Source organism: Aphelocoma coerulescens, chromosome 14 (genome assembly GCF_041296385.1).
Source record: "Aphelocoma coerulescens isolate FSJ_1873_10779 chromosome 14, UR_Acoe_1.0, whole genome shotgun sequence".
Lineage (NCBI taxonomy): Eukaryota > Metazoa > Chordata > Aves > Passeriformes > Corvidae > Aphelocoma > Aphelocoma coerulescens.
The window spans coordinates 2,464,082-2,492,042 of NC_091028.1; the positions used below are offsets into that span (position 1 = coordinate 2,464,082).

A 27,961-nucleotide genomic window follows, 5' to 3' on the forward strand; every position below is an offset into this window, starting at 1 on the left:
GGGGCTCCTCAGGGAATGTACAAAGTGTGGTTCCCAAAAGGAGTCTGCCACCAAATCTTGAGGGATTGCAGCAAGAGCAGGACCTCGGTGCAGCATGGAGAGTTCTTGAGGGGAAAAATGGCAAAGCCCACAGTGGGGTGAGCTTTTATTGGGGAACACAAACACACCCTGCACACCATGAGCTTCAGCAGGGTTAAAAATCATCTCCAGATCCCTCTGTGCAGCAAGAGTGAAACGTTCCATCAGCCACAGGAGGGATGGCAGCATCACACACACATCACACACAGAGGCAATTCCAGCCTTCCCACATGCCCAGAGCTCTGAAATGCAGGACTGCTTAAAGTTTGTCTTTAAAATAAAAAGTTGGGCTCAGCACAGTTTCAGACACGCATGAGCAGCCTGGTTTTACTCCTTCCTGCTCTGCACTGCTGCAAACTCTGGGGATTTCGGGGTTTTTTTGGGAATCCCCACTCCTTCTAACAAGAACTCCCTCAAGACCAGCAGCTCTGGCAGCTGACAGAGCTGCAGTGCTGGGGGTTGTTGTGAGCCTACAACACCACACACTGCTTTGAATATGCAGAAAAGATGAAGTTCCTTCTTTATTTGGCACTGCCTGCTTGACAGGAGATCACTGAGCACACCTGAGCACAGATCAAACACTTCAAAATCAAAGCCAGGGGAAAATAAAAAAAGAAATAAGTCCAGACTCAAACATCTCCTTCATCCTTTTAGTTTCTATTTTCTAAACAGGCTCTGACCTGAGACCAGTGAAACTCTTCCTTGGCCCCCAACCACCGAGCCACTGCTTGGATCCTTCCCAGCCACTTCCCATATTTTGGGATCTTCAAAGCCAAACACAAATGAAGCAAAAGGCAATTTGAACTTACTCTGTCCTGGACTAGTCTGGCAGTTCAGACTGATTTTTAACAGAAAAAAAAGTAACCAGCAGCACAAGAAGAAGCACAGGAAGAATCCAGGGCCTGCAGGCTCTGAGGACACCCATCTACTGAAGGGGGTTTCTTCAGTGCCCCTGTTTTTCAGGATTTTGTTAGTCCAAGCCAGGATGAGACACTCATGCACTAAACCCATTAGTTTTGGACACAAAAATTACAGCTGTGCCCTTAAGTGACAAAGGAAACTCCTCATGGACATCTCAAGGGAGAAGACAAGGAGAAAAGAAAGCTCTACTCCCCCAGAAGGCAGCTGGATTTTTCCAGTCTCCTGAACATCTTGGTTCCATCCCTATTTCAGACCTTAGCAATGAATAAAGGGGGTCTCACAACTCCAGGCACCAATAATCCCTGTGGATAACATGTCTAAAGAATGTCATGGAATGGCAACACCACCTCTGCCCAGGCCAGCACAGCTCCAGACCCTGCACTGAAGCCTGGTGGCTTGATACTGTCCATAAAAGAAAGAACAGTTAAATATGGGATTATGGGTTTCCAGGAGAGCTTTTCTGAAACCCAGAGGGGAACTCCTGGCTCTCTGTGCCTTGTAGGCAAAGGTGGCACATTCCCATGTCTCATTTCTAGGGAGAGAGAGACACAAGTCAGAGCTAGCAAAAAAATGAGCAGTAGAACTCCCTGTGAGTCTGGATTTGCCATCTGTCATAGGTAATGAGTATTTTAGACCAAACCACTACACCATCCCAAAGTTATACCTTTATCTAAAGGTATGGAAAAGGAGAATTCTGCAGCAGAACGTGCCCATCCTCCCTACAAACGGACCCACAGATTTTTTCATAAATGCTTTTTTTTTCCTGAGTGGAAATTTATTTCCACCTTTGTGTACCCGTAGTAAGATACTCAGCACTTTCACACAGTTGCAACCTCTCTGCCACTGTCAGCAGCCCTGTGACAAGAGGCAGCACCAAGTCACCACCCTGCCAACACCCAGGCTCAGGCACTCAACACAACAGCAAGATGAGTCTCACTTTCTCCCCTACAAGTAGGAATATCTGACATGAGGCAGTGGAGGTGCCCTAGGGAACAAAAGGTGGCAGTAACAGCCTGGAAAATGAGAATACACAGCTTCCCAAGGTGCTGCTGCTTCCCTGCTGCCTCCCTGCTGCCTCCAGCCAAGCTTGTGGAGAGCCTTGGAGGTGGAGCCATTCAGCACTGAACAGAGCTCCCCAAGCTGTGTTTGGTGCTGTTTAAAAATAAATTCAAGAAGTGAAAATAAAAAAGAATCAGAAATGGCCATGGGTCAAGGAAGGGCAGGAAGCTACTGCTGTTTGCTTCCAAGTCAGGGCTCGCAGGATGTGTCCCCGCTCTGTGTGGTTTGGGCAGGGTGGCAGATGCTGGGCAGAGGGGACAGAGGGGACACTGCAGTGCCTTTACCTCACGGAGCCTCTTCTGTGTTCTGTGACAACAGGGTCAGCTCTGGTGCCACCTCAGACCTGCAGTCAAACAGCAACGAACAGGACAGGCAGGGGAGAGGACAGCGAGGAGCACAAACCTGGGCCAGCAGGTCCCTCAGCAGCGAGCCCTCAGAGGCCCTTACCTGGGCACACCTACCTGCCTGCCCAGCCGCCCCAGGTCAGTAGTCTGAAAAAAAGGCCATCAGACACACCATGCACGACCCCAAAATAAACCCCCCCAGTCCTTCAGAGAAAGCACGAGGCCCTGGCACGGCAGCTCAGCTGCTCCTACCTCTCATCCAGCTCCTCGAGCCGGCTCTTCACCGTGTGCGCGTTGTTCTCCTTGGTGATCTTCTGCAGGAGGTAGAAAGTCTGCTGGAACATGCGGAGCAGGTACTCCTCGAACTCCATAGGCACACAGTTCTTGGACATCAGTTCGTTGATGCAGGCCATGGCCAGCACGCCCAGGCGGCCCCGCTCCTGCCCCAGCACCGAGTTGTGGCTGCTGCCGTTGACCGAGGACATTTTGCGGGCGCGGGTGTCGCAGCCGAAGCGCGCGAAGTGGAAGATGGTGGTGAGCAGGGACGGGGTGATGCTCGTGGACAAAGGGATCCAGCTGAAGAGGTGTGCCAGGCACTCCAGTGCCAGGGAGCAGATGTATTCGCTGTCTGTGTCCAGGATGGGGATGGGCTGGTTCAGCAGTTTGGCTGCGCTGGGGCTCTGCAAGAGGCTACTCAAGAGGTCACCTGGGGGAGACAGCGGTGTCAGGCGGGGCATGAACCCCCACCTGCCCAGCCCAGTCCTGTGCAGGGCCAGGAGCTGGACTCTGATGATCTTTGTGGATCCCTTCCAACTCAGAACAGCCAGCAGGTTATTTGTGTGGGAGGACCTGGTGATTTCTGTACTCAGGAACTGGCCTCACACAACCCTTCTGGCCTTACCAGGCAGGGCACCCCCACAGTGTTCCAGGAAACACAATGCCACGGGCTGGATTTTAGGAATTTATTATAAAATTCTATTCCCCCGTAAGGTTGAGCATCCGTGATGCAAGGTGGGCACATCCCTGCTACACTGAAGGTGGCAGAGTCTTCTGCTGGCCTGTGACACCTCTGGGTGATGTTCCCATCACACCAAACAGTGCAGCACCTCTTCCCAGGGACCCAAAACCATGGCAGGCACAGATCACATCCCCCAGCCTCCCAACCACACCAGGACAGAAGCTTCCCAAGAAAGGTGGAGTCTGAAAAATTTGACACAGCCTCGGGATTTATCTTCCACGACTTTCTCCAGCCTCCAACTGAAGCCACATAAAGTTAATATTTGCAATATCCTGTGGCAGAGTTCCACAGCTTCACCATGAAGCTGCTTTGGTTGGGGTGTGCCAGCTGCTAGTTTCATTTTCTACCCGAACAGGGAACAGAAATAATCCCTGCTTTCACTTTCTTTGTGTCAGTAGGCTTCTCATGCAGCTCCTTGCTCAGTTTCTTTGAGAGAGTGAAGGTTTTACTCCTGTTGTTACTTACAGGGAAGCCACTCAAACCCCTCCATCACCTTTAGTGCCCTTCTACAAAGCTTTCATTGCTACTCTGCACCTACTGACTGCAAGAGCAGAAGTGCAGCCACCACCCAAGGTGCAGATGAGCCTCAGTTCCACAGAGCAGCACAGCAGGTGATTATTTCTGACTGCTGCTGCTGTGAATTCTCTGTAGAATGATGTGGAGAAGCTCTAAAGCTAATCCTGCCTAGTCCAGGGTGAACTCCCCCCTCACAGCAAGAGGGGACCATATCCACTCACCTTTCATCTCCCACCTCTAACCAAGCCACCACCAATCCAGAGACTCCCCTGTCCCTGATGGCCTTTGCTTCCTCAAAAGCTTTTGGAATCCAAGGGCCAGCCCCAGCCAGGCTGCCTTTCCCACAGATGGTGCCCACAATCTCCAGGCTTCCACCTGCTGCAAAATTATTCACCCTCCCCAGGTTGTTCAATGCACTTCTCCTCCGTGAGTACAAACAATCTCCTCATCTTTAAAAATCTGGCACTTGCTGTGCTACAGAATCTGAAGTTCTCAGAGAATCTGAGGGATTTTTTCTGGAAGTGAAACATCCAGACACACCAGCAGTGCCAGAATAACAGCTATGATTTACTGAGCTACTTCCAACGTACACAAGAGCCTGAGTGATGAACACAGCCCTCCTAAGTCTTCATTTTTCACCAAGATTTATGTCTTACATCACTAAATTCATAATTCCCTGCCAAGCCTTATCACTGCTTCTTTCTCCTGCACTCCAGAAACCGAAGGCATCACGTGGCTTGGGCTGAATGAGACAATCCAGCCCTTCAACCTCAGCACTGAACCCCCCTGTGGGGACATTCACACGTGTACAGCTCACACTGTGCTTTGACAGACCCCTGAAGCTCAACAAGGCCAAGTGCACCACGGCTGGGGCAATCCCAAGCACAAACCCAGGCTGGGCAGGGAATGGATTGGGAGCAGCCCTGGGGGAAGGATTCGGGGTGCTGGAGGATGAGAGCACCCAGAAACCCCCCTGTGCTGGGCTGAGCCCCAGCGTGGGCAGCAGGGGAGGGGGGATTCTGTCCCTGTGCCCCCTCAGGTGAGACTCCACCTGCAGAGCTGCCCCAGCCCTGGGGCTAACAGCAGAGGGACGAGGAGCTGCTGGAGAGAGTCCAGGGGAGGCCACAGAGGTTCTCCAAGGGCTGGAGCCCCTCTGCTCTGGAGCCAGGCTGGGAGAGCTGGGGGTGCTCACCTGGACAAGAGAAGGCTCCAGGGAGACCTCAGAGCCCCTTGCAGGGCCTAAAGGGGCTCCAGGAGAGCTGCAGAGGGACTGGGGACAAGGGATGGAGGGACAGGACACAGGGAATGGCTTCCCACTGCCAGAGGCAGGGTTAGATGGGATATTGGGAAGGAATTGTTCCCTGGGAGGGTGGGCAGGCCCTGGCACAGGGTGCCCAGAGCAGCTGTGGCTGCCCCTGGATCCCTGGCAGTGTCCAAGGCCAGGCTGGACGGGGCTTGGAGCAGCCTGGGCTAGTGGAAGGTGTCCCTGCCCATGGCAGGGGGTGGGATGGGATGAGATTTAAGGCTCCTTCCAACCCAAACTATCATTATTCTTTTAACCATTCAGTTCAGCCAACTCCACAAATATCAATGAGAATTACAGATTCTCATCTTTTAATCCATCCACACCAGAAACTCTCAGTGATGTTCCTGTAACTCCCAGCAGTTGGTCCAAGTGCTTTGCACGCACTTATATCACTGAAGCTCTGAGCTTTAGGGATTTTCAGTGTCTTTGCACACAGGTGACAAATTTACAGCATCAGCTGCTTTCATGCCAAAGGAGAAACCTCCCAGTGCCTGGCTCTGCAGCAGGAAGCCAGCCACAAATACTTCTGCTGCTCATCTGTTTGCCATAGGTGAGTGAATATTCCTGAGGAAGGGATTCATCAGGAAATGTGCTATAAATCATGCACAGACAGCATTTGGAAGCTGAGATTGATGCTGAGTAAATCCTACACCAATGCAATAACTCAAATGTTGTCCAACATGGGACATTATCAGAATTCCTTTGCTTGAGTGATATGAGAAATGAGTTTAATGTTGTCTTCAAGTGCTATTTAAAACATATTTAAGACTTGCAAGTAACCATTTCACTCCACATCCCTGTGCAAATAAAAAATAGGAAGCAGAGGTTTTCCAAGTTCCTAAAGAGAACTGGGCTCTGATGGAAAATATTAAACATTTATAGGGACTCAGGAACTTGTTTTGCCTCTTGGAACACCTTTAACTTCACCTGAATGGAAAGAGCAAAGGGTGCTGGCCTCATTTAAGCAATGAAAACCATCAAGAGTCGCCAGTAAACAGGAACTGAGTCCTGCATGAATTGAGTTTCAGGGAGCACAAAATGAGCAAGCAGTGGATCAGAGGGAAGCACTCGGTGTTCCTTTTGGAGGTGGTGGAATCATCATCTCTGGAAGTGTCCAGAAGCCATGTGGATGTGGCACCTGGGGACACGGTTTAGTGGTGACTCAGCAGTGCTGGTTAATGGTTGGACTCGATCTCAAAGTCTTTTCCAACCTCAGTGATTCTGTGACTTCAAGAAGTTGAAGCACAACCAGTTTTAACATGGAGACAGCAAAGGCACAGCAAAATAAAACAGAGAGAAGAGTTTCACACAAACAAATTTGCACAGGAAAAATGAAACTTCTAAAGGCACTGCCAGTGTGGTCCTGCTTCTTATGATGCCATGAAGATTTTTTGCCTTTTCTTTTATACCCCTGTTATACCTTTTTACAACTTCTGTATTCTTAGTGCTTTTTGCCTACATTCTTGGACTTGTTTGTCAAGCTGAGAGACTCAACATTTTAGAAGCTTCGTAGCCAGGGATCAGTGTGCCCCAGAGCCCAAGGTCCTCTCCAGAACACATTCTGTAAACCAAGATAGAACCATCCAGGAGAAGGCTCCTTGGGGAGGGGGGCTCACTTGAGCCTCTCATTGGGGAATCTTTGATAGATCTGCTAATTAGTAACACCTAGAATGATATACCAGATATTTTGGGGTGGGCATTTTGCGGGGTGCATTTCAATGCATATGACCTGGACGTGTGCACCTAAGGATCCTTAAAATAAATCCCAAGGTAAAACCCCTTTTCCCCTTCTAACCGTGTGTGACTCTTGATTTTAAGACCAGGAAAAGGCATCACTTAAATTACCTTGAAAAAACACTGGGTAAAAAGTTGGTTTGTTTTCCCTGAGAGGGGAGAAAGGAAAAGCCCAGCACAGAAGTGCAGCCTGCTTCCAGTTTGGGAAACACGATCCCAAGTCACGAGGTGAACACACAGGTGGATGAAAGCTGCCTCAGCACAAGCCCCAGGGGACTGAGGGACATCTCCAACAGGCTTCCACAACAGCCAGCCCAGAATTTGTTCCACCAGTGCCCTCCCCCAGCACCATTCTTGACCATTGACACCAGAAGCTTTGATCTTTTCTGGAAATATTTCCTGCTCAAACTCTTCCCAGCTAAGGCAAAATCCACTCCCCCCCTGCCAACCCAAAGGAATATTTCTTCCCATTCAAGTCTGTGGTTTGTATATAAATATAGAAGTATCTTCTACAGGAAAGGAGCACTCGAAGTGCTGCTCCAACTTCAGTGTGAAAGGTTTAGCACAAAGCAAAACACTACCAACAGCTTATCAGAGGCAGCTGGCTGGAGCTGCTGGTGCAATCTGGCCACAAGGAAATGATCTGCAACTCCCAGGGAACTGTTCAAGGTCCCAGGGACAAGGAAATGTGTGCCAAGGACAAGGACACAAAAATGTGTTCTCCATTTCAGAGGTAACTAAGAAATAGAGATGTAAATGGGTTAACATCAGATAAGCACTCACACAAAAGTCTAACAGAACAGATGGGAAACAAACTTTCACAATCACAGAACAGTTTGGGTTGGAAGGAACCTTAAAGCTCATCCGGTTCCACCCCCTGCCATGGGCAGGGACACCTTCCACTGTCCCAGGCTGCTCCAAGCCCTGTCCAGCCTGGCCTTGGACACTGCCAGGGATGGAGAAGCCACAGCTGCTCTGGGCACCCTGTTCCATTTCACAGAGACTTGGCTACCTTTATTTTCTTCTTCCTAGGTAGGATTCAGTTTTACTCCATGGGCTTCTGATGTGCTCACAGCTGGAATTCAGGGGACAATGCCAACCCCATGCACAGCCACAGACTTGGGGCAGAGGGTCTGGAAAGTTGCTCAGTGGAAAAGTGTGGGCAAGAAGGCAATGGCACCTGGCCTGGTGCACTGGGGTGGCAGCAGGGCCAGGGCAGGGACTGTCCCCTGTGCTGGCACTGCTGAGGCACCTCCAATCCTGTGTCCAGTTCTGGGCTACTCACAACATTGAGGGGCTGGAGTGTGTCCAGGGAAGGGAACAGAGCTGGGAAAGGCTCTGGAGCACCAGGAGCGGCTGAGGGAGCTGGGAAAGGGGCTCAGCCTGGAGCAAAGGAGGCTCAGGGGGGACCTTGTGGCTCTGCACAACTCCCTGACAGGAGGGGGCAGCTGGGGGGGGGGGGTCGGGCTCTGCTGCCAGGGAACAGGGACAGGAGGAGAGGGAATGACCTCAGGCTGGGCCAGGGGAGGTTTAGGTTGGATATTGGGAAAATTCCTTCATGGGAAGGGTGGTCAGGCACTGGCACAGCTGCCCAGGGCAGTGCTGGGGTCACCATCCCGGGGGGGATTCAAAAGCTGTGTGGGTGTGGCACTTGGGGACATGGGTCAGTGGTGGCCTTGGCAGTGCTGGAATAACAGCTGGACTTGATGACTTTAGAGGGCTTTTCCAACCTTAACAATTCCATGATTTTGACTCACTGTCATCAGAGCACTTTGCACTGACACTTTAGGAAGGTTTGTGCCATCTGAGGACAACAAGCAGCTCTGTGGGCAGTTTTTAATGAGGTGACATTTGCAGTGGGGCATCCCCACAGTGGCCATTGTTTCTTTGTGTAGGGAATTTGTTGGCCTATGAAAAGCTCTAGGGAAGGGTTATTATGAGAGGTTAGACAGTAAAGGAAGGAATCTGTGTCTGATCCTGCAGGTTTACGTACATGGAAACCCCATCTTGCAGCTTTTCCTTACCACTTTCTCCTGAGGTTGGGGATGGTGGTGGAGTGGCAGCAGTAGCACTGTGCTTATCCCAGATGCTCTCCAAAATACCTGGCCAAAGAGAGACCTTTCAGAATTGCCTTCTCAAAAACACACTGATCTAACAAACAGCGCAGTCTGCAGGAGAACTTGGGCAGAACACACCTCGAGTGCTTTGAGAAGGGACAGAAACACTCAACAACATCTTCTCTTAGTGAGCCCAAAGCCAATCTCCACCCCTCTTCCCAGAGGGAGCCCAGCAGCTGCTCTGCTACACAGGCTGGTTCATATTAAGTTGACCCAGGGCAGAGCAGCAGCAGCCACTACATCACCCCCATTTTGCTTCCCTGCGCCCTGGGAGTGCCAGCCCAGCAGCACCTCTGGGTGGTGAGGGGGACACGCTGCTGGCAGTGGCACGAGGGTGGGTGGCACCGTGTGACTCGTACCTGTGAGGAGCCCCAGCACCGTCTGCACCTGGTCCAGGAGCAGCTTGCGCAGCTCCTCCTTGCGGGCCACGCTCAGGTCCTCGCGGGGACACGCCAGCTCCTCCGAGGTGGTTTTCAGCATGATCAGGCCCAGGGGAGTGGTCACAGGAGACTGGATCAGCTGAGGAGGACAGGAGAGCAGTGTGAGGGCAACATTCACTGACAGACAGGGGTTAGCAACACTACTCACGGTTTACAACAGCCTCGCCACCGAGGGCACCCCAGTTCCCACAGACACATTCAATTTCCCCAGACGTGAATCTCTGATGTTGCAACAGCTTGAGCCCCATGGGAATCCTTGGGGTTTCAAGAGAGCTTTCATAATGTCCTTGCACATGTTCTGTGCCTCAGCACGTTCACAGGAACAGCCTGTCCCTTCTGTTTGCTGCATCCTCTGACCTCAGCCCTGCCCAGGATCACCTCAGCACCAGCAGCTCACACCTCACAGCCCAACAGCTTCCCCAGAAAAATCCCACCCTTCCCACACGGCCCAGAGGCTGCAGCCAGGACAGACAGCCCCAGGACACAGCTGAGGGATCTGACATCCCTTTGCACCTATATTTCATCTCAAACTGGAAATTGCATTTCCCCCAGAAAGAGAAACTTCTGCCCCATCTGGAACAGGGCTGGACAAAAAGCTGATTTGTGCCTCCATCAGCCACTGGGATATTGAATACTTGTTCAAGTGGGACAAAGTTTTCTTTCCAGCTCTTCACTGCTGACCAGACACATCCAAAGTGATTTATGCACTGCTCTCTCTGGGAGAAAAAAGGCCAAAACCAATCCTGGTTGCTACAAGTAATCCTTGAAGCCATAATTCTGTAATCCAGGCTGACTTTGGTCCTGATCCCCTAAGCCTCCAAAGGAGAGCCAGACTGAGTTAACACCGCTAAAAACACAGAGGTTGGTGAAATATTTGGGGAGCAAATAGCCCATCTAAAAGCTCTTCATCTGGACACACATCTTGGCTTTTGGAAAGGAAGTCCCAAACACAGGAGCAGATGGCAAAGAGCTCAATGAAACACCCAACCTGTTGGTAAATTGTGAAGGGACTGAAAATCATCTCTCAGAATATTTTCTGACAAACCCAGGGAGTTTTAGCAATACCAGGAACTGGTACCTCAGTCAGGCTAAACAAATTTTAAACCTCCAAGGAAGCAGCACTTTATGTAGAATTACTGGATTTGCAGAATGACAACACAATAGCTCAATTTACCTTTCTTTTCCACCCCTCCAGAGGTTCAGTAAAAGGTTTAGAGACTACTCAAAGTACTGGGATACAATTTAATGCTAAAGAACATGTTGCAAATGATCTCAGAGAAGTCCTGAGAACAGGGCTCATCTTCCATTCTAACAGCAAATCATTCTGCTCCTGTGCTACTCTTGCTTCTGTTGAGGCCCTGGAATTCAGCATTACTGTTTTTCTTCCACTTTCTCTGAACATTTTAGGAATGTGTCTGCCACATAATTTATGGGAACATTTCCCTCTGCTGCTGAGCTCACAAGGAGAGGCTTAAGGGAAAATAGATTCCTCAAGTGAGCTCTGCAATCCCTTAAGATAACCCCAGGGTGCTAGAAAGGCCAGAAGAGCTCAGGCTGCCTTTCAGTTTGGATCCAGGTGAAATGAGAGGTGAAACTCCAAGTGGAGACAGTTATCTCCAAGTATTTATTATCAAACTGACAACTGAGGCAAAACCTGCAGCACATCCCTCTCCAGAGCACTGTCAGCAAAGTGATTACACCAGCCAGCAATGAGCTCTGGAGCCAAGATAGTATTTTTTTTTTTAATTTTGCAATTAATACTAGATCCACTTGCCTTAACAAATAAACTCCTACCACTCAAGGACTCGGATTTAAATAACTGCCTTGTGGCTTGGCCGTGGGCTTTGCTGCATTCAAATCATGTAATTATGTCAGCAGAAAAAGCCTGTGCAGCACTTCAGTTTACACTCAGCCTCTTTAAGCCAATTAGGAACAATTTTAAGGGAACTGGAGACAAAATACTCCAACAAAAAGAGGTTTGCACTAGCCTGGTGAGGCTCCAGCAGCAGCCGGGCTCAGGATTCCCTGTAAGGATGCTGAAGTGCAACCAACATTCCAGCTAATAACATGGATTCAGTCAGGATCCTCCAATTCATAGCTGAGCCTTCCTGCAGGAGCCCTCTTAAACACCCCAACAACACCCCATTAGTGACCTTAATGATGAGGTACCAGAGATTTTGGGATGTCTTTGGCTGTTGGGTGAAAAACCTCCAACAGCCCCATTGAGAAACTGCCCTTCTGAGAATCAGTGACACATTCATGGTTTTATTGATTCTCTTTTGTTTAAAGAACAACCTACACTCCCTGCAGTTCAAGAACCAGCCCATAATATTTAAAATTCAAAGTGAATACTTGTGGCACTGTATTGTTCCTTCCTCAAAACACTTTTAACCCTAGAGAGAAATGTAACATGTAAAAAGTTGAGGGTCACCACAAAATCAAAAAGGAATTTACGAAGCAACATTTAATATTTAATCTTCATCAAAAGAAATCCCTGCTCAAGGAAACAAAATGATGTTTCTAAGGGAAAAATTGGCTTCATTCATGGGCAGATTTCTTACCTGCAGGATGTTGGTGAAGAAGTCGTGGTAGAACATGGGCCAGTCTTGGCGGCCGATGTCCACGATGACTTTGCAGAGCTTGTTCCTGATGAAGTAAGGCAGAGTTTTGTGGTGAGCCAGCAGCAGCTTGGGCAGGCAGCTCCTGATCTCCATCTTGTCCTGGGATGGGACCCCCAGCCACATCTTATTGATCAGGTTCTGGAAAAGCAAAGGATGTGCCAAATGAGTTCACCTTGGATGTGGAGAACCAGGGAATGTCAGACTGGTTTGGGCTGGAAGGCACCTTAAAAGTCATCCAGTGCTACCCCCTGCCATGGGCAGGGACACCTTCCACTAGCCCAGGCTGCTCCAAGCCCTGTCCAACCTGGCCTTGGACACTGCCAGGGATCCAGGGGCAGCCACAGCTGCTCTGGGCACCCTGTGCCAGGGCCTGCCCACCCTCCCAGGGAACAATTCCTTCCCAATATCCCATCCATCCCTGCCCTCTGGCCCTGGGAAGCCATTCCCTGTGTCCTGTCCCTCCATGCCTTGTTCCCAGTCCCTCTGCAGCTCTCCTGGAGCCCCTTTAGGCCCTGCAAGGGGCTCTGAGCCCTCCCTGGAGCCTTCTCTTCTCCAGGCTGAACAACACAAAGCAGGGACAGAGCATCTGGCAGAGTTGCTGCACCTCATGGCCCAGGACTGGCAGTGCCACAATGGAGGTGAAGTTACTGGTTTAACTGGTTTTGGGTCAAGCAGAACTAGTGGCAGGCACAGAACTATTTCCTCTACCTTTTAACCCTGGGCACCGAGGTATCCCCCTCTAAAGGGGGAAGCACAGCCTTGGATGAAGCAGGAAAAGAAAATCAGGGAAGCAGGTTTGGTTTTCCATGCCTCTGATGCCCTCCAGGTCTCCTGAAGCTGAGCTGGAAGGGCACTGGAGCAGGCACTGCCTGGCAGTGACAAGGCACCACTAGCACAGAAAGCTTTTAGTCCACTTAAAGCCAGACAGAATCCAAAGCAAAGCAGAGTTGCAAATTGCTTCCCTGCCCTGCTACGAACCCATTTAGGGCTCTGGAGCTGAATCTCTTGGGATAACCCGGAGAGGAGGCTGAGGCAATGTCTGTGCCCCTCTGCAGGGCTCAGCCTGGAGAAGGAGAACGCTGAAGATCACAATCATAGCCTGGTTTGGGTTAGAAGAAGCCTCAAATACCCAAAACTGGAAGGTGATGTATGGTCAAAGGAGATGCAATCCACAGTAGGATGTACTGCACAGAGACTCCAGTTCCCAGTGCAGAGGTACACAGGGATATTTATACAGAAGTCCCTCAAAGAAGTTGGTTTTGGTGTTTTCTAGCAGAGCAAATCCAGAAGTACTGCTTAAAAACAATGGCCAAGCAGCTGAGGGTTCCTTGCTGCAAGTCCAGAATCCCAATAAAACTGGAAGATGTTTTAGCTTTAACATCCCCCCTTTAATGCCCACTGTGTTCTGCCCTACTCCTCCCACCTGCCAGCAGCAGCTTTCTCCCTATAAATGCTTGTGGGAAGATGTTTTCATTTCCAAAAAGCAGGAGGTGAAAACAATTCATCTGGAAGGGGGCCAGGAGGAGTTTTAGTCCAAATCCACTGCTAACTTCCTAAACAGTCTGGGAAATCCATGTCCTTGGGCAGTTTTGGGAATGATCCTTGTGAGCACAGCCCTTTGATCCAGTACCCAAGGACAGCTGGGGAAGCTGCAGGCTGGGGCACACCATGGCTCTGAGGAGCAGTTCATGTCCAGCACTGCACCAGTTGATTTTGGGAATTCAAGCTCCATGGAGAGATCCTCATCTCCCAGCTGGGCTGGGGACTCCCATCCCTCCCTCTGCACTGCACAGTGATTTCCTTATTCTGGGCACAATTAGGTTTTTCAGGGCTACTTTTTGCCCCTCCAGGGAGGCAGAGGCTCAGTAACCAAAGTCCATAAAATATCCTGAGCTGGTAGGATCCACACAGGATGATCCCAAGGATCACTGAGTCTAACTCCTGGCCCTGCCTTTCTTTTGCTCATCAGGAAAATCAGTGGGACACCATCCCCTGAACAGGAATAATTCCCATGTCATTTGCTATGATCACCCCTTTTTGAGGGGAAGGTAAACCAGATTCAATTTGCAGATGGGGTCCAGACTCCCTCTGCAATCCCTAATAAGTAAAATGAATATTTAAGAGAAGAAATCAACAATTATGTGGATAATTTGTAAAAACAACACAACTTTTAAGAGCAGAGTTTTTACCTGAACACATAATTTATCTAAAAAGTGGCTCAGTGCAAGGGCTATAAACCCCCTGATTTAGGGACTATTAACCCCTCTGATTTAGGGGCACAGCTCAGAGTGCCCACCCAGCCAAGAACACAACACACAGGCCACAAATGGCCCAGACTAAGGTGTGACATGGACCAAATCCCAGGATGTCCTCAGGGAAAGACACTGAGCTGGTCACTGAGAAATCAGTGACACAACAGAGCTATCCACAGAATACTTTTGCTTAGTCCAGTAGACACAGAGATCAAGATCAAGGCTTTTCACCCAAATTTTGTTCTTTTCAAAGCAGGTGAAGAGTGGGATGTGGCTGTCTAAGAGAGACCCCTCACCTCTACAACCAGCACAAGCTTGCAGGATGTAGCTCAAGAGCATCAACCACAACTACAAAATGTCAGAAGAATAACAAAAAAATAAAAGCAAGTTTGCCTTCCCTCTCAGCACTCAAAGGCTGCAGGAGCCAGGAGCAGGTAATCACCCCCATCTTTCTGATCATAAAAACAGCTTCAAAGCAATAACACCCTTAAAAGCATTGTGCAGAAACTCAAGCAGCCTCTGAAACTGGAGGTAATTTGTACTTAGAGATGCCAGGAAATGAATTCTTCAATTTGTGTACAAAGATTCATATTCTCCCACTCCGAGCCTGCCATTAAGCAACCTCTCTAGCAGAGAGCAATAAAAGCATCTTTTATCACTGTACTTACCAGGGCTGCCATTTCAGACAAACATTTCCCCCCAAAAAATCGATTGCCAGATAAAACTGCACCAGGCAGAGAATGCACTGAGCAGGCAGGAGCTCAGCCCTCACCTCAAACACTGTCAGGCTGTACATCATCACATAATCATTCCTCGTGCTGGACAGGAAGTACAGGCAGAATCTCCAGGCTCCTATCTGCTGGGCAAAGTTATTTAAAAGCTCCTCTGCAAAAAAAAACCCCATAAAAATAAAATATTACTTTAAAATGTACTTCAGTTTTAATTTGACTTTGATGTAAAATATATCATTAAAATTCTGTAGCTGCAAATAAAGCCATAACAATGTATAGTGATAGCACAGCAAGGGAGCAGGGAAGAGACCCTGTGTTCAGGGAATGACCCAAACAACCTGGAGGAAGGCAAAAAATAGAATAAAATCACATTCTCCAGTGTTTAAAGCAATGGAACAACAGGCTTTAATGAAAACAAAACAGATGTGTCATGTTAGAATCAGTTTTGACATCAATACTGCAGCAGACTAAGAGGTGAATATTAAAACAAATCACACAACAATTGTGTTAGGAGCATTGTTATTTTAGCTGTAAAAGCCAAATGTTGGGATTTCGGGTCATTGTGAGAGAGTAGGAGCAGCTGAGACCCCAGTGTTCTACACCCACCTTCTTTTAATGCAGCTCCAAGAGCTGCTGGCTTTGTGGCAGTTCAGGGTAGCAGAAACCTCCCTGAACGCCCAGGGAAGGATTTGGGCACCTCTCTCGAGGTGACAATGTGACAAAGACAAAAGCCACAAGGGCTGCTTTACAGGCTAAGCAAATTTAAAGCCTAATCAATTGTTTTCTTTCCTGGAATTTAAGCAGGAAAGTGAGGGATACCTTTTCCACAGGAGATCACCATCGGAAAAACCACAGCAAAAACCTTGTGTTGTTTATTTTACAGGATTTCTGGGACAAGCCTTTCATGCTGATCACACTTTTGGCACGAGGTGGCAGAAACACAACAATCCCAGAATTATTTGGGTTGGAAGGGACCTTCAAGTTTATCCATTCCCAGCCCCTGCCATGGGCAGGGACACCTTCCACTGTCCCAGGCTGCTCCAAGCCCCATCCAGCCTGGCCTTGGGCACTGCCAGGGATCCAGGGACAGCCACAGCTGCTCTGGGCACCCTGTGCCAGGGCCTGCCCACCCTCCCAGGGAACAATTCCTTCCCAATATCCCATCCAGCCCTGCCCTCTGGCACTGGGAAGCCATTCCCTGTGTCCTGTCCCTCCATCCCTTGTCCCCAGTCCCTCTGCAGCTCTCCTGGAGCTCCTTTAGGCCCTGCAAGGGGCTCTGAGGTGTCCCTGGAGCCTTCTCCTCTCCAGGTGAGCACCCCCAGCTCTCCCAGCCTGGTTCCAGCCCTCGAAGCATCCCTGTGGCTGCTGGGGAATAAAAGGAATGTGCCTCTCTACAAGCACCACCACAAGCAGCTCCCCCAGAGCACCTGCAGGATCCCTGCTGCCTTCCAGGACATATTTAACACCACCACCCAAAGGGAATTGCTGTTATTCCTGCTTGACATCCCACAAGAACTGGGACAGCCTGGCTTTGCATTCCTAACGCTGAAGTCCGTGCTCCATCTCCAGGCAGAGGTTTTCCAGGACACACAATCCAACAATGTACAGAGAAAATGTCACTGCTGTATCATCCATAGGAGCTGTCACAGATTCCCTGGAACCCAAACTTTGCAAACCTTTCCTTCCAGTTCCCACCTAAGCAGGAGAGGGGGAGATGCCAGTTCAGTGTCAGGCACAGATTGAACACAACCAGTCCCCCCTGCTGAGGGCTGCAGGCAGGAATACCAGCAGGAGCATCCTTGGAAGGGGCAGGAACTCACCTATCTCACGTTTTCGCTCATTTGTTGTGCAATTGTGGAAAAACTCTGTCATTAGGCTCTCCAGAGCCCGCAGCGAGGCCTCTTCTGATGCCTGGGAATGACATTGAAGGAAAGAGTTACAACTAATTCCCACTCTTGATGCCTTTAGGGACTACCTAAAACCAGAGGCCAGACAAAATTAGGAGAATAAAAGCAGTTATATTTATTGAAGAGGCTTCAGGTACATTTAGCTACATTTGGCTACACCCAAAAATGGACATTGGGTCATGGGTTTTTCACACTTCTGGAAGTTTGGTCCATTTGCATATCGGGGGTTAATCCCCCAATTACAGCTCCATGTAATGAAGTCATTCACCCCAAGTTTGCTCCTCCCCAAGTCACTGTTGTTTACATTTCTCAGGGCCTGAGGCAGTGAGGTGTCCTTGATTCCCAGGCCTGGAGAGGAATTGTTTTGTCTGACAGCTACCAGGCTGTGTGGAGCTTACAGTTACACACTAAAGAACTGCAGGATCACAAATACATGAAAAATATGAGAGCTAAAACCCTAAGGCATCACTCTGACACAAGGAGGGTGGCATTAGAACATCCCAGATGCACCAGAATCCAGCACAAGGAGGACCAGTACAGGGCAAACAACTGGGAATTCAAACTGCTCATTGGTAGCAGCAAGATTTGTCCACTGCACGTGAAAGCTTTGGACATGAAGGAGCATTTGCTCAGCTCTGTTCATGAGGTCAGCAACACAACAAACTTTTTATTTTGGTGGCATTCAGGAATTTTAAGCAAATAAATAACTCTCACAAAGACAGCAAGTTCAAGTAAAGATGCTTTCAGATGTTCAGCAATCATAAATATCCTGTCATGGAAAGCATAAACTTTGAGAGGATTTCTTCTGGACATCAGGAGGGATTTCTTCCCACAGAGGGTGAGCAGGTACTGGAATGGGCTGCTCAGGTGGGTGGTGGAGTCCCCATCCCTGGAGGTGTCCAAGGAAAGCCTGGATGTGGCACTCAGTGCTCTGGGCTGGGGACATGGTGGGGATGGGGCACAGCTTGGACTTGATGATCCTGGAGGTCCTTTCCAACCTCAACCATTCCATGATTCTGTGACCCCTGACACCTCCTCCTGTCTTTGCCTTGGTGCCATCCTGCTCCTCAGGAAGCTTGAAAAATTAAGGCATTTCCAGCACTCTAAAAAGCAGTGTGCCAGCATTCAGCAATCTGATTCAAGAAGAACAGCACCCCCCCTCCCCAAATTTAGCTTTTATTCTTGGAAATCATTAGTTACAGTTTTAAGTCTTAAAGAAATTATCAGGATTAGCATCCAGCTGTAGTTTTGGAGCTCTCTGGTGTTGGGATGATTTTATTCTGGCAAGGCAACAGCCTTAGAAACAGTCCTGCTCCAGCACAGGCCATGCCAGAGCTGTGTCTCCAATGTTTTCAACCCATGCTATCAATAATAAACCCATCAAGATTCAAGCCCAGGCCTTCAAGCACAGGAACAAAATAATAAACATTTAAGAAAACTGAAATTTCTGCCTCAAAAAACCCCCAAACCAGAAACAAAAGCCATGCCTGGCAGTCTCCTGCAGAGAAGAGCATGTGAGACATCCTGCAGAAACACTCCAGGCTTCTGCTCATTCCCATTTCCATGCACTGCAGTTTTCCCAAGGGCCAAGCAGCAGGAGCCCCTCCTCACTGGATTAACCCCCGGGAACACCAACAACTCCTGAGGGCTCTGCTCTGCAGCAGCTGCAAGTGGATGCTCTGCAGGACACCAAACATTTCCATTTACAAAGGAATACTGAATTCCATCCTACCTTTCTTCTTCCTTCCCCGCTTTTTCCTTTTTTTCTTGCTTTTTAAAGCCCTGCTCTAGAAACCAAGGACTATTTCAGGAAGAGATGTTGGTAGTGGGAAATTGGCTTCAAACAACCAACAATCCAAGCAGAGCCACGTTTGCAGCTCAAGTTTCCAGCTTTAATCCCTTTATGCTTGGGCTGCAAACGTCCCTCCAGCCACGGATCAGCCTCCTGCCAGTCACCATTCCCAGATAACAGCACCACTGTGGATGAGAGCCTCACTTTAAAAAGAAATATTTGACTAAGTGGAGTCCTTAATTACTTAGGATACAGCCACACTTGACATTTGTGGGACAGAAGTTGTCCTCAGTTCCTCCCAAGCAGACCCACACATACAAATCCAGTATTTTCCTAAATCCCTGCACTTCATTTCTCTGCTGCTCACAGAGTGAGTCTCACCAGCAGTTTCTGATGCCAAACCCCCAAAGATGAGTTTCCAATCTCAATTTGATGCAAATTCCTCTGAGAGCAGCACTGCTCTCCCACTCCACCTTCCACCATCCAAGACCAAGATCAATCCATAGAAAACTCTTGGTTCTTCACAGGATGGAAGGGCTCAGACATCTTTGGATACTTAATTCAATCCTTCTTCAGCAAGAGTAGTTGACATAAATACTTTTCTTCCAAGATTCAAGATTTATATCCTGCTTTTGGAAATAAATTATAGAGTTCTTATAAATCTTGAACATCTGCCATGTCCTCCACTCACTTCAGCACTGAGATTTAGAAGATCCTATTCCTTAGGAACACAGTTAATCTTCCAAAGCAGAACACCACGATCGTGATGTTCAACCTGTCAAAAGCAGGAAGAGAAGAAACCAGAGAGCACAACACAAGGATTTCATGCAAAAAGCCCAGGCTGGAGAGCATCCAAGGCCACCTTGGGCACAAAGACACAGCAGGACCTCCAAGATTGTTCTCTCCTCTTGTTTAACATCTTGGGGCTCTTTGGGAGGTTTGGCCAAAGGAAGGTCGAGAAGGAAAAATTGGATGAGGTAACCAAAGCCCAGCCCAGGATCCCCTTCTACCTCCAGGCTGGACTTACCAAGGACCTGCATTTGCTGATGCCTTCGGGTATTCCAAGTTACCCAGATCCTGGGGCATGCGGCCATCCCCCAGCTCTCCAGCAAAGGCTCTGATAAGGAGGCCACTGAGATAAGGAGGTCACATGCTGTGCAGAGCTGCAGGGGAAGGTTGCTGTACCTGTACCCAGACACCTGGGAAGTGGATTAGTGAGACTCCAATCAAAGTCCAGCTGTTTGGAGCACCTGGGACTGCACCTGGAATATTTCCTAGTGTTATTTCCATGTTAACAAGCAGTTTCCTTTCTTTTAGGGCTCCCTGTTTACTCTGCATCGAGGAGAAGGACAGGCAGAACCAGCAGTGCTGAGTTCAGGCTCTGGTCTGAAATTCTGGGTCATGCAGAGATTTCATTTTCCAAGGTTTTCAGGGAAAGTGTGGACCATCAGGGACAGAATTTACCCCAGTTTTCTATGTCAGGGCTGGCAGTTTGCCTCACCTCCACAAGGCATTACTAAATATGCAACTATTGACACACAAATACTTTCCACTCTCTTTCAGAAGTCAAACCTGACCCCTTCACCCCTAGTGCCTCCCAGGGCTGGATCAATCAGGAAATACCATTTCTCTCTTCTGACAACCACCACAGGAAAACATATCCAGTTCTCCAGCCCTTGCTTGCAGAGCAGGTAACGTGAGCTTTTCACCAGGAAAAACTCTGCAGCTCACAAAAAGCACTGGAGATAAGATGTGCCACGTCACCATCCACTCCTGCTCCGCTGCCTCAGCACTGTGGCTGAGTTCTGACCCACAGCAAGGGCCCTGGCTGCCAAATTCAGCAGATCCCCTGGCCAAAGGTGATGTCCTCGTCACAGCTCCCTTAGGGGAGTGAGAGGTGAAAGCGAGCAGGGCGAAGTGCTAACACAGCCACAGCTGCAGATTCCCGTGTTCCAGAAGGACATCCAGAGTTTGACCTGGAAACCGGGTCAAAAGAGCATCTCCAGGAGGTGTGTCACAGGTGATCCTCCCCAAAATGGGTGCCTCTAAGTGCTGGGTTGGGTCCACACCACACAGACCAGGCAAGCAGCAGCTTTGCTCCAGGTCTGCTCTTCCTGCAGTTGTCCCATCTGACCCGAGCAGGGCTTGCTGTGGGATCAGGGTGGGAGAGAGCCACTGTCAGTCTGTGTCCTTCCCACCCAGTGTCCCCTCATGAGGTTTGCTAAAGGTGTTTCACACCACTATCAGATGAGGGGTGGAGCTGCTTACTCATTCCAGTTATCTCTGGACTCCAACCTTCCATGTCCTCCTCCAAGCAGGAAAATGAGCTCCAACAGCTCCCTTTCCTGCCAGAAAATACAAAATTTGCTACCAAGAACCTGCACATCCAACAACATTCTCCATCCACCAAAGCACCACAAGAAGGACCTATGCCACCAGCTGATTTCAGGGCTATCCTCCAGTTACATTTTAAGCTGTATGAGTCATTAACTGATTTCTGCTGATTAAGGGGGGGAAAAAAAGAAAAAAAAAAAAAGCTGCCAACCTCCTGCATTTCAGGCTGTTCAATATTGCAGCTGCACCTCAGTGAGGCTCTGGAGAAGCAAAAATCTTTGTACCCTGCTGCTGACTCCATAACAAGCTCAGATGGAGACTATGACTAAAGCAGTGGGGTAGAATGAGTTACTCATCCAACTCCAGCAAACAACAGAGCAGCGATCCTTGGGCTGCAGTTTAGACACTGCACATGCACTTGAGTAGCAGACACAATGCTAATTTTAGTTTGCATATCACCAAACACAACCATAGCCCTTAAAAAAGCACCTGCTCATTCTGCAAGACATGGAAGTGCTTTCTAAAGCCATTTTCTCCACAAGTGCTTTCATTTAGAGTTCACTTCCTCTTCTTTTTTTTTTTTTTCAAATTTCATTTCACGGTCTCTGAAAGGATTTTTTTGTTGAGGGGAAAGTTTTTCTCTACTGCTTTGCCATAAAAACACAAGCTGTTAACCTTGTAATGTTTGCCATTAGAGCATCCATCACACAAACGATGCTCTAAATACGGCAACTGGGGCTGATGACAACTAAGAGGAGGGTTAGCTCTGTTCAGCTTTGCCCTAATGTGTTTGCAAATGGATATCACTCCAAGACAAATTTAAGGCATTCCCTCTCCAGAGCTTTTTTTAGTAAGATGTTAATTGCAGCTGCAGTGTTACAGAGGTGACTTCATCCTTCAGGCAGCGCTGGAGCACCTTCCTGACCTGCAAGGATGGATTTTACACCACGCAAACTCCCAACACCTCCTCCAGCGGCAGGGAGGAAAAGCCCTGGCTCTGCTGCACCCCAGGAGCCCTCAGAGCAGATCAAACCCCCCTTCTGCATCTCTACTCTCTAAATAAAGACGGGGAGTTCTGTCGGGGAGTTGTTCCCACCCCCTGCACCCACCCTGGTTTGAATTCCGACGCCCACCCCTGTTCATCCCTGCCGTCAGTCCCTGTGCAGTCCCTGCTCCCGCTGTATTTAACAGCTCCCAGCCCACAAAACCCCCACACTGAGCACTGGCAGCAAATGCAGATCCCTCTGCAGCTTCCTCACTTTTTGGAGCTGCCTCTCCATCTCAATCCCACCCACCCCTCTCTCCTGCCATCTCCAGTGCAAGACACATGGCCCAGCACAGCTCAGCCTCCTCCCAGTTATCAGGATTCAGATCTTATCACATTTATCTGTTAAAATTATTATCAGCTACGTCTACCAGCTTGTGGGTAGCTCTTCCAGGAGAGGAGGGACTGCAATGTGAATCCTGAATGTTGGAAGCATTCCCAGCTGGAATTGCTATGATGCCACCAACAAGCCAGTGCACAGGGTTAAAAAAACAGACAAGAAACAAGAAATTTCATCCACAGCACCTGTAGAAAATAACTCATCATCACCCTGTCTTTGCTAATTGCAATGTCCCATCCTCTTCCACCTCGGAGCCTTCTGCTTCCAGTGTTGTGCAGTTAATTAATAGCACAGTCACACACCTAGAACCACAAACAACTACACTCCAGCTGCTTAATTTTCTTCCTTCTATATTATTTATAGTCCAGCCTAACTTAATGATGCACATACATATCGTGAGTATTAACAATACTAACATGTCCATGTACTGAGGTAGTAATTTACTCATTGAAGGATTACCAGGGTGTCTTTCAGAGCCCCTCCCTGCCCCAGCTCTAACACGACATGATAATGAACAGGTAAATTAAAAATCACACTCAGAAAGCTTGTGGGTTGTTTCAAGCTTGCTCACAAAAACCTGGAGAACCCGTGGGACAGCCCTGGGTCACTCATGGCAGTGAAATTCGTGGGAGAAGTGCACTATTATTTTTAGCAAGAAAAGCAGAATTAAGAAGTGTTTTAAAAAAAGTTGTAGGACACCCAACACATGCTCCAGAGAAGAAAAATACACACTACAGGCAGGCAGAGCTGGGAGCTCAAAAGCAGTGTTACTCATTATATTTAATCCTTTCCACAACTTGTAGAATTTGGAGTTTCACCCCCACTCCCAGGGTCTCTTACCAGAGGTCTGACACGAGGAGCCCACAGCATCCGTGCTCCCCAGCAGTGCTCTGCTGATGCTATCAGACCAGGGGCTCAGCCTTCAGTCTCAGTTTCCTCGTTGCACTTCAGAGATGTTTTTGTGGTTTAAAGAACCGAAAGCAGACTGGGCCTCGCTCTGTGCTCTGTGCTCAGCTCCTGGGGCCGTGTCAAGACAGCTCTGGCTGCACAGCTGACCCCTCCCCCGGCTCACTCATTGTAGAGACCACAACTTCAGCACCTCACTAACAACAGGGAGATTTTGCAAACTTGCTATAGTAGTTTTTGCTTCAATTGCGGCCTAAAAGTCACGGATTGCTGCTGTACCTCAAGGCAACTGGCAGAGGAGCAAAGGCACCACGCTCCTCTCCGTGTCCCCGAGGTCCCAGAGCTCAGGGCCAGCTCCAGAGCTGCTCAAAGCCCTCCTGGCTGGACAACTCCCCTCTTCAGGAATCTGGCTGCACGTCAGGAATCAGTGTTGTATTTAAATATCAGCCTAAGGAGTCAGCACGACCCCGGGTTGAGCAGTGCTGTGTGGAACAAGCCATGGAGAGCCAGCAGTGACAACCTGATTTCTGCACCAGAGATCATCTTACCTGTAACGCTGCCTGCTCCACGAGTAATCAGCACCTTTTTCAATACCCAAGGGATCTGATTTCTTAAACCCTCTTGGACAGGCAGATTCAGTTAACCAGGTATCAGGTTTGAAGGTTGAACTTTGATTAACAGGCTCAAGTGTCTGAGTCTGATTCTTTCTAACCCAGTAACTCTTAACCCACATAACCAAGCCCTGCAAGCAGTGTCCTCCACCCAGCAGTTCCCAGAGGCTTCAGCACCTAGGAATTCCCTTAGAAACCCAGCAAAGGAATAAAACAATCCCAGCAGGCTGGAATAAGCCAAGGAAGGTTCAGGCACAGTGCTGTTTCAAGCCACGCTTGCTGAAGATGAGCCCAAGAGCAATTTCTGGGTCCCTGACGCCCAGGAAAGGCGGCTGGTCACGTGCTGGTGACTTCCTAATTGATTTCTTGTGGTTTAGTCGCTGGAAATGGCTCAGCAACACACTGTTTTCCCAAAAACAAGCAGTTGCTAAAATAACAATACACAGCTGAGAAGTGCAGAAGCACCCAAAGCAGATTCCTCAAGATCAATACCCTGCACATCACCAAAGCACAGCAGGCAGAGGTGGCTCTGGAGTCACTTTTTGGATTTGCAACTTAAATGTGACAATCCGGCCACAGTCATCAGCCTTTCCTCAGCAGACACTTGGCTCAGCCACTTCTCAGCTGCTGGCCACCACTTTTTAAGCTCTCAATGATAATAACTTTTCATTCCGTGGGTTATCAGCAAAACCAGCCAAACAAAATCTGCTCTTCAGACGGACACAGCTGAGCATCTGCCAGGGGCGCTCAGCAGGGCAGGGGCTGCTTCCAGAAGGTAAAACACTGCAAGGTGATTCTGGTTGTCTCAGTTCAGAATTCACTTAAATTGCCCCCAGCAAAGTCTAGAAACTCACACCTCCGAAGCTGCATCATTCCTTTCACTTCACGCTCTCCCTTTGCTGGGTTCCCCAGGATGCCCCACCCTGCAAACCAGCCAGTGACCCCTTGGAGGGAGATGCCATCCTTCCCTGCAAGGCAATGCTTGTGCAGGAGCCCCAGGACCACAGGCTCAAGGAACAAATCACTTCTTTTTTCTCTACATAAACAAATCAGGCAGGAGCACAGGGCTGCCCCAAATGCTTCACTCAGTTTGAGACACCACTTTCTCCAGAGGTTTAGGTGAAGTAACCCAACTTCTAAACAGGCAGGTGGAAAAAAGATCCCAAGGAATCCTTTGGAAACAAGTATGTTTCTGAGGAGAGTATTTGTGAAGGGAATAAAAAAATCCTTATAAAAAGTATCTGTAAAAGGTGTTAAGCAAAACACCCACATCATCTTCCTCCAGTGGCCCAGAAATCAAGAGGTGAGCAGCAGTGCCAAATGAACTGACACTGCAGCCCATAGGGCCTTCTTAGCTGAAGTCTGTCTAAAAACCCCACACCCATCACAGAATCCCAGAATGGTTTGGGCTGGAAGGAACCTTAAAGCCCACCCAGTGCCACCCCCTGCCATGGGCAGGGACACCTTCCACTAGCCCAGGCTGCTCCAAGCCCCATCCAACCTGGCCTTGGACACTTCCAGGGATCCAGGGGCAGCCACAGCTTCTCTGGGCACCCTGTGCCAGGGCCTCCCCCCCTCCCAGGGAACAATTCCTTCCCAATATCCCATCCATCCCTGTCCTCTGGCAGTGGGAAGCCATTCCCTGTGTCCTGTCTCTCCATGCCTTGTCCCCAGTCCCTCTCCAGCTCTCCTGGAGCCCCTTTAGGCCCTGCAAGGGGCTCTGAGGTGTCCCTGGAGCCTTCTCCTCTCCAGGTGAGCACCCCCAGCTCTCCCAGCCTGGCTCCAGAGCAGAGGGGCTCCAGCCCTTGGGGCTTCCTCTGGACTTGCTCCAACAGCTCCACATCCTTCCTGTGGTTATAATGACCCTTCCTACAGAGAACACTTTTCATGCTCTTACAGATAAATTTGACACTTAAAAATGCCAAACCCTTGTTCCTCCCCACTTGTAAAAATGTAACAGCTCCTTTGACCAGAGAGAAGACAAGAAAAGACAACCCCAAGTGAGAGGAGTGGAGAACCCAGCATGGTTGTGTAGCAGCTCTAAGGAGTTCAAGATGCACGAAGAGATTTTTAAAAACACTTCTCAAATCCTTCACTGTCAGCAGAGCCGCAAATAAACCCTTATTTATCTCAGCCTCCAGACAACTCCCAATAATACCCAGGGAAAGGCTCTGAATCACAGTTGTTTGTAGCCCCAAGTGAAGGAGTCTCTGGAATTATGCACATATGCAGAGCTGGAAATGGGAAGCACCAGGGCAAGCAAAAAAAGAAAGTGAATGTAAGAAAAAAACCAATTATTCAGCATCTTTCTTAAAGGGGCACCTCTACTCAGATGCAGCTCCAGCAAGCAAATCCTGCTGATTTTTCCAGGTAGTTCTCCAACATCCACTTCTGCCTGGCAGGATTAAGCCCATTACCATGGGGAAAAACTCTCCCAACACCTGGCTACCCAAAGTGCAAGGTTTAGGGCAAACTTGGGGGCAGGATTATACCTTACCCAATACATTACACCAGCCAGACCTGATTTCCAAGGAGGTGTGATTACACTACACAAAAATATGGAATTTTCAGCCCCTCACCCCGTGTCAAAGAGAAGAAAAAAAGATTGTGATACTCTAAATTTTATTCCTGGCAAGAGCATTAAAACTTGTGTTGGGCATTTAAGAGTGTATAATGAAACTACCATGGGAATAACAAAGATTTTTTGTTAATTAAAATGTTTTCAAAGGACAGCTCACACAGGGAGAACATCCAGTCCAATTAAAAGAAAAACAAGATGTTGACATCTGCAAAGCTTCTGCACTTTGGGGGATTTCACAACTGCACTTTGCTGCTCACCCCTGCAGCTCTGGGACAACCAGGGTGTCCAACCCCTGGGAAGGTTCCAGGCTCTCTGTCCACAGCAGGGGGGCTCTGATGGGCTCTGGAGGGATATTTGTCCTGGGGCATCCAAAGGGGCACCATGACCCAACCAGCTCCATCAAGCACCAGCAGAAAACAGGAAAAAGCAGCTTTTGAAAGCCAAAGCTGCCTTTTCCCCCCGCAGCTTCCCTCAATCCCAAACCCAGCAACTCCTGGGATCAGAGGAATGGCTGGTGCAGCCCCCAGCCATGAATGGGAGCAGGAATTGCCTCCTGAGCACTGACCTCACACGTCCATGGCAGAGACCATGGACCACATCGTCCTCCTCTTTGTTTCCTTCACACTTGCAAAAAGGAAGGCAAGGAATTGTAGAAAATACAGTTTTATCCCCCATAACCAAAGGATTAGGGAATGGGATGAGGAACAACAAATGCAGCCATGCTGAGTAGCTGGTTTTGCTGTATCCTCTCCAGACCTTGATTTTAAACACCAGGGAAACCACCACTGAGCCAAACTTCCATGGAAGAAACTGCTCTTCATCCCAAAGGAAAGGTGGAATTGCAATGCAGAAGAAACCTGTTCTGTTCTTACTCAATGAAGCAGCTGAGCACAACACAGATTTTTCAGGCAAAACATCTCTCCAAAGGAAAAAAAAAAAACAAAAACACATTTCCCTCTGGAAAGCTGCATCCAGTGCTGGCTCTGGCATCCTGACAAGCCAGTACACAAAACAGATGAGCACACTCCTTTCTCCAAAGAGGGGACAAAAAGGAACCAGGACAATCCCTCTCGGGAAGAAATCCACGCTGCAATTAAAGCCCTAATAAAATATTAAGTCGAACTGCTAAAAATACACAGAGAGATCCAGCCACAAACCCAGAGATGCTGGAACAAATAAAAGGTAATTTAGAGCGTGAATGCAAAGGGCTGGAAATGGGAGAAGAAATGGAATTCTGGGCATGGTCCACACAGGAGAAGGGTCAGGGAAGATCAGGGGGAGAAAAAATAAGGAATTTGTGGTGTTGCC

General features: G+C 48.9%; 1 protein-coding gene across 2 annotated transcripts in view; it reads right to left on the reverse strand.

The window, feature by feature from the left end:
* Nucleotides 1–27,961, reverse strand: part of XPO6 (exportin 6) — a 57,663-nt gene that overhangs the window by 23,878 nt on the left and 5,824 nt on the right. For both annotated transcript variants that reach the window (XM_069029862.1, XM_069029861.1), the window contains exons 2-7: nt 16,958–17,048; nt 15,179–15,291; nt 12,095–12,292; nt 9,453–9,612; nt 9,001–9,078; nt 2,655–3,108 (exon numbers count right to left, since the gene is read on the reverse strand). In XM_069029862.1, the coding sequence (XP_068885963.1) occupies nt 2,655–3,108; nt 9,001–9,078; nt 9,453–9,612; nt 12,095–12,292; nt 15,179–15,291; nt 16,958–17,048 (1,094 nt within the window). The remainder of the gene's footprint in view (nt 1–2,654; nt 3,109–9,000; nt 9,079–9,452; nt 9,613–12,094; nt 12,293–15,178; nt 15,292–16,957; nt 17,049–27,961) is intronic.